The sequence below is a fragment of the Belonocnema kinseyi genome, chromosome 9 (assembly GCF_010883055.1).
Source record: "Belonocnema kinseyi isolate 2016_QV_RU_SX_M_011 chromosome 9, B_treatae_v1, whole genome shotgun sequence".
NCBI classification, from domain to species: domain Eukaryota; kingdom Metazoa; phylum Arthropoda; class Insecta; order Hymenoptera; family Cynipidae; genus Belonocnema; species Belonocnema kinseyi.
In genome coordinates, this window is record NC_046665.1 from 114,613,116 (window position 1) to 114,619,892 (window position 6,777).

At 24.2% G+C, this 6,777-nt stretch overlaps 1 protein-coding gene across 1 annotated transcript in view; it reads right to left on the reverse strand.

Annotated features, from left to right (window-relative positions):
* Positions 1-6,777, reverse strand: part of LOC117179945 (RYamide receptor-like) — a 302,704-nt gene that overhangs the window by 173,582 nt on the left and 122,345 nt on the right. Inside the window, exon 4 of the mRNA XM_033372181.1 lies at positions 5,621-5,769. Coding sequence (XP_033228072.1) covers positions 5,621-5,769 — 149 coding nt within the window. The remainder of the gene's footprint in view (positions 1-5,620; positions 5,770-6,777) is intronic.

Sequence of the window (6,777 nt, forward strand, 5' to 3'; positions counted from 1 at the left end):
TCCTTAAATAGTTACTGAACTAAAAACTAATCATTTTATAAAATAAAATGTTAAATTTCGTTGAACTAAATGCTATTTTTGTCGATTTTTTCTGTATTTTTGCAAAAATTTATTGAAATAAACAACATGCACATCTGGAAAGGGTCCATTTAATTAGATTTCAGAAAGCTGAACATTTTTTAACTAGGGACTGCTATTCATATAATGATTCGTTTTCGAGAAAAATGAGAATTTGAATCGGTAAAAATTAAATTTCTACAATTTAAAGATAAAAACCAATTTTTCTTCACTTTGAAGCCCAGAAAACATAATAATCAAATGGAAACTGATCTTTGAACAGTCAGTGAACTGAAAACAAATGTTTTGAAATGAAAATGTTACATTTTGTTAAACTAAATGATATTTGAGTCAATTTGTATCCATTTTTTCTATATTTTTGGAAAAATTTATTGAAATAAAGAACATCAACATCTGGAAAGGATATAATTATTAAGATTAAGGGAGCTGAACAATTTTTAACTATGAATTGCTATTTATATATTGATTCGATTGCGAGAAAAATGAGATTTTGTATCGGTATAAATTATATTTCTTCAAATTTAGAGATAGTCATTTTTTCTTTACTTTGAAGCTCAGGAACCCTAATAATCTTATGAAATATGTTCCATAAATAGTCACTAAGCTAAAAACTAACGTTTTTGTGAAATAAAATTTTTAATTTCGTTGAACTAAATGCTATTTTAGTCGAATTTATTGATTTTTTCTCTATTTTTGCAAAAATGTATTGAACGTAACAAATTGCACATCTGGGAAGGACACAATTGATAAGATTTATGAAGATTAACAATTTTTAACTATGAACTGTTATTAATATATTGATTCGTTTTTGAACTAAATGAGATTCAGAATGGGTAAAAGTTAAATTTCTACAATTTAAAGATAAAAACCAATTTTTCTCCACTTTGAAGCCCAGGAACCCTAATAATCACATGAAAGATGTTCTTTAAATCGTCAGTGAACTAAAACCAAACGTTTTTAAAAAAAGGGTTACATTTTGTTGACGTACATGCTATTTTAGTCTATTTTTTCTATATTTTTGGAAAAATGTATTGAAGTAAAAAACATGAACATCTGGAAAGGATACAATTGATTAGGTTTTAGGGAGCTGAACAATTTTTAATTATGAACTGATATTCATATATTGCTTCGTTTTCGAGAAAAATGAGATTTTGAATAGGTAAAAATTAAATTTCCACAATTTAAAGATAAAAACCAATTTTTCTTCACTTTAAAGCCCAGGAACCCTAATTATAACATGGATTATGTTCTTTAAATGGTCAGTGCATTAAAAGCAAATCGTTTTGAAATAAAGAAATGTTAACGTTCGTTTATATAAATGCTATTTTCGTTGATTATTATACATTTTTTCTATATTTTTGGACAAAAATTTATTAAATTGTACTATATGAACATCTGGAATGAGTAAAATTTAATAGATTTTAGGAAGCTATACAATTGTGATCTATAAACTGCTATATTCATATTTGGCGTCTTTTTTAATACAATTTATATTTTTAATTATCATAAATGAAAATATTTTTTCTTGAAAACGTGTAGTAAGAAAGACGAAGTTTTAACAAAATTGTTGAATCTTTAACCAAAATGATAGATTTTAAACGAAGAAAATCCATGTTTTGAAAATCAATTTTTAATAAAAAAAGCAGTTAAATTTTCAACTAAAATGATGAATATTAAATCTAAGAGTTGAATTTGTTTAACTTTCTGCATAAAAAGATTAATTTTCAACAAGAAAAATAATTTTCAATCAGGCAAGATGGATTTTCAACTAAAAAGTTGTATTTTGAACTAAAAAACGACAAGCTATTTAAAAAACTAATTTTCCATAAAAAAAATTATTTTTAACTGTATGAATTTAAAGAAAAAACATGGATTTTCTAAAAAAATTGTAAAATGTTCAAATTCCAAAGAATAAATATTTTTAAAAAATGTTATCGTAAAATATTTAAATAAAAAAATTACTTTTGAATAAAAACAGTAAAATTGTTTAAATAAACAGTTCAATTTCTAACCAGAAAATAGTTAATTTTTTCCTATAAAATTATATATTTTTCAACTAAAACTATGGATTTTTAACAAAAAAGATATTTTGCAATCAAACTGTTTTATTTTCTACCAAACTTTTAAATTTTTGAGCGAAATATGTGAATTATCTATAAAACACTTTAATTTTTCTCCCAAAAATATGATTTTTGTACACAAAAATTAATTGAAGCCCAAATACTTCAATTTTCAAATAAGATGATAAACGTTTAAAAATATACTTGAATTTATGACTAAGAAATTTAAGTTTTCACTCATAAATTGCCAATTAAATTTTCAGTTTACTAAACTAATTTTCCACAAAAAAACTTCATTTTTAACCGTGAATTTAACTAAAAGACGGACTTATAATAAAATAGTTGAATAATACTCTAACAAAATGATGAATTTTAAACAAAAAACATTTTTAGAAAAAAATAGTTAAATTTTTTAATAAATATTTCAATTTTTAACTAGTGTATGATTTATTTTTCTTACAAAATTAATGAGTTTTAATCAACAATATCAAATTCCAACGAAAAAGTCCATTTATGCCCAATGCGAATTTCTGGAAAAACAGTTGAATCCTCATCCAAATAAATAAATTATCAAAAAACACAAAAATGGAATCCTTAAGTTTTCAGAAAAAAAAAATAATTTTCCGGAAAGTAGACGAATATACGAATATTAAAAAACAATTAGTTTCAAAATTAATTATCCGGAAAGAAAGACAAATATACGAATTTTGTTAAAAAAACGTCGAATATCCAACTTGTGAATGATGGATTTTTAACAAGAATTTTTTACTATTTTTTATTTTTTTAAATTAATTTTTAATAAACAAGATTAATTTTCAATCGAAAATGAAATCTCTAAATTTTCACTTTAAAAAACTAATTTCCAGCAAAAATGGAATAGTTACATTGTCAGCTATAAAAATTGATTTTTAACAACAAAAAAAGGAAAAAAGGCATTAAAATAAGTAAAATATCAATTTAAAAGTTTAATATTCAAACGAATATTTAATATGTTTACTAATATAGTTTAAGTTTCGACGAAAAATATGATTTTTTAACAACAAAATTAATTGAAACCTAAATAGTTGAATTTTTAACTAAAAAATATAACTTTTAACGCATAAATGATAATTTAAATTTTCAGTTGAAAAACTAATATTAAAAAAAAACTCATTTTTAAGCGTATGAATTTAACTAAAAGAAGGATTTATAACAAAATTTAAAAAAGGTGAATTTTCTAAAAAAAGAGTTAAATTTTCAAATTCAAAGGGGTAAATTTTAATGAAAAATAGAATAGTTAAATTTACAGGTGATAAAAATGACTTTTTAACAATAAAATAGTTAAATTTATACATACATAGTTTTATCTTTAACCAATGAATTGTTTATTTTTCTTATCAAATATATAAATTTTTAACTAATAATATGAAATTCCAACAAAATGGTTCATTTAGGCCCAATGCAAATTTTTATATTAATAGTTGAATCCTCGTCTAAATAAATGAATTTCGACCAAAAAATTGATTCCTTAAATTTTCAGTTAAAAAAAAAGAATTTTTCGGAAAAAACACAAATATACGAATATTTAAAAAAATGAGTTTAAAAAACGAATTTTCCGTAAAGAAAGATGAACATACGAATTTTATTCAAAATCGTTGAATATTTTTAACTCATGAAGGATACATTTTTAACAAGAAACGAAATTTAGTAAAATTTTCGGATAAAAAATCTATTTTTAAGTTAAAAGCTCATTAAAAAAAATCAAATAAACATTTCAATTGTTGTGAAAGAAGTTCATTTTCTCTAACAAGACATTTTAATTTTCAAAAATATTTTCAATAAACAATATGAGTTTTTACCAAAAAATGGAATCTTTAAAATATTAGTTTAAAAAGTTATTTTCTACAAAAAATTCGAACTTTAAACCATATAAATTGAAATAAAAAAGAAGAATTTTTAGTAAATACAAATATTTTCAGCAAAAATGGAATAGTTACATTTCAGCTATAAAAAATTGAATGAAAAAAAATAAAATAAAAATAATAATTAAAATAAGTAAATTTCCAATTAAAACGTTAGACATTTAAACAAATAGTAAAATTTTGTACCAATGTAATTTGACTTTCGACAAAACATATGAATATTTAAAAAAAAGAATTAATTTTCATCCAAATAGTTCGATTTTCCACTTAAAAATATAAATTTTCAAAAACAATGTTGATTAACTTTCAACGAAAAAAGAGGAATTTGAACAAAACGACACGAATTTTTAAGCAGAAAAATATCCATCTTCAATTTAAAATATTAGTTTTAAATCAAAAATGGAATTGCTAAACATTTCACAAAACACATGAATTTGCGAAAAGTGGCTTTTCTAACTAGGAAAATTAATTTCTCAAAACAAATTGGAATTATCAACAAATTAAATTGAATGTTCAACCAAGTACTTTAATTTTTAAATAAAAACAACAACATTTCATCTAAAAATGGGGTAGTTAAAATTTTCAGTTAAAGATTTAAGTTTCAACAAAATCGTAAAATTTTAAACCAAATTGTAAAATTTTTAACCAAATGAGACAAATTTCGAACCAAAAGTATGATGATAGACTTAAAAAAAAAAATTCAACCAAGAATACTTTGAATTTCTCATTGATTTTTATTAATTGAGTTCACAATTGAGCGAAAAACGAAAAAAGGGGGAAGTTTGTTGAAAACAGCTCAAAAGAAAGCATTTTCATTCATATATAAAAAATGTAAAATACAAAACTTTTTATTGATAAAACATTAATGCCGTTAGGTAAACTTATGCTAAGAGGTGAGATAATTTATCGCAAATTTAATGAATAATTCTTTTATGGCTTACAAATAATCTTGAATTATTAATATTCTGAATTGATAAAATGAATCGATTACTAAACCAGCCTATCTGTCCTACTTACAAGTTCATAAATGATAAATGATACATAATTTTACCAAAAAAATTTGATTTATACTTTCTCAGACAGCTTAAATTCACGAGTGATGTACGTTGGAAACAAATTCATTGCATAAAATGATATTCAAATCCAATCAATTCGACTAAAAATCAACTCATACTCATTAAAAAATGTATATCTTTTAATCGAAATATTTTTTTACATTTAAAAATAGCTAGTGGATAGATCAAGCAGTTAAGGAAGTTTAAAAATTTTTGTGTACAGATATTTATATTGTCCATTATAGGAAGGTTACTCAAGAATTTGAAAAGGTTGGGTCTGCAGTTACGAAGGCGTTGGGCGTTCAAGGAGAGATTCAGGCAGTTAGGAAGGTAGCAGGCAGTTAGGGAGTTTTGACGCGCAATTACGAAAGAAGCATGAACTTAAGCAAGCAGTGAGCACTCAAGGAGGTAGCAGACATTTAGGGAGGTCGGGCATTTATGGAGGTCGGGCATTTAGAGAGGTTGGGCATTTAGAGAGTGTCTCAGTTTTTAAAACAGCGGCGATATTTTGGATAATATTACTAACCTTAATGGTCTGAGAATGGCCCGATGTCTATCTACTGCAATTGCTGTGAGTGTGAATACCGAAACATTGACACATAATGCCTGCACGAAAGGGCAAAACGCACACATGAAGTATGGCAATATCCATCGTTGGAGTAAAGCTGCCTGAAACTAAAATTAAATTCATAGCTAGAATGCATAATAAGGCAATATTATTTGAATAATATTCCTAATTCATTCTAAAGAAGACATTTTACAAGCAATAAAAAAAGTGGAACACGAAGTGTATATTTTAAGGAAAATTTACATCTTTACAAGTTTTCATTAAAATTTTTTTGCGTCTTGCATTTTTTCTGTACGACGCACTGTTTTCAATCGACAGCGTTGTAAAAAAATAATTTTTTAACAAAATTGCCACATTTGCACAGTGTGACCTAAGAATTTATTGCTTAAAGAAATTTTTAAATTTTACACTGTGTATATCGAGTATATGTCTCTTGAGCAAAAATAAATCTTCTGATCAAATAAAAACTACCCTCCTAAAATCGTTTTTAAAAAGTTGCTATTTTCAAGAGGAATTTGTTTATACTCTACATTTTTTAATAAACAATCACCCAGATCCACCAGTATCATAATATTGCTTCAAATTGTTCCGAAACTTTTATCTAGAATTAATAAAATAATTGGTTGCTTACAATTTCATTCAATGAATTATTTATAACAATTGATATAAATAATGACCCTCAAAAATCAGACTTACCTTTATATTTTCTTTGATAATCCTTGATACATGTTTAAACTTTTTACTCTCGTAATATTTTCTCGTACGAGGAGTCATTATTTAATCACGGCCTTATAAACAATGTATTTTTTACAAAAATACGCTCCCCTAAAAGCCACAGTTTTCAAGATATTCGCGATTACTTTTTTCTAATATTTTTAATTTTATTGTAAGAAATATAATCGCCTTGGGTAGCATTTTCGATACCTGCAACTTATCGTTTATAACTATTGTTATTAACAGACACGCTAAATTAGGAAAATTAATTTTTTCTGAAATTTTTTATTAATCTATGACAAAAAATAACATTTTTTTCTCTCGTGATATTTTCTCAGACGATAAGATATTATTTATTTACGGCCTTATGTTAGCGAATACCTTTTTTTATATCCTTCCTT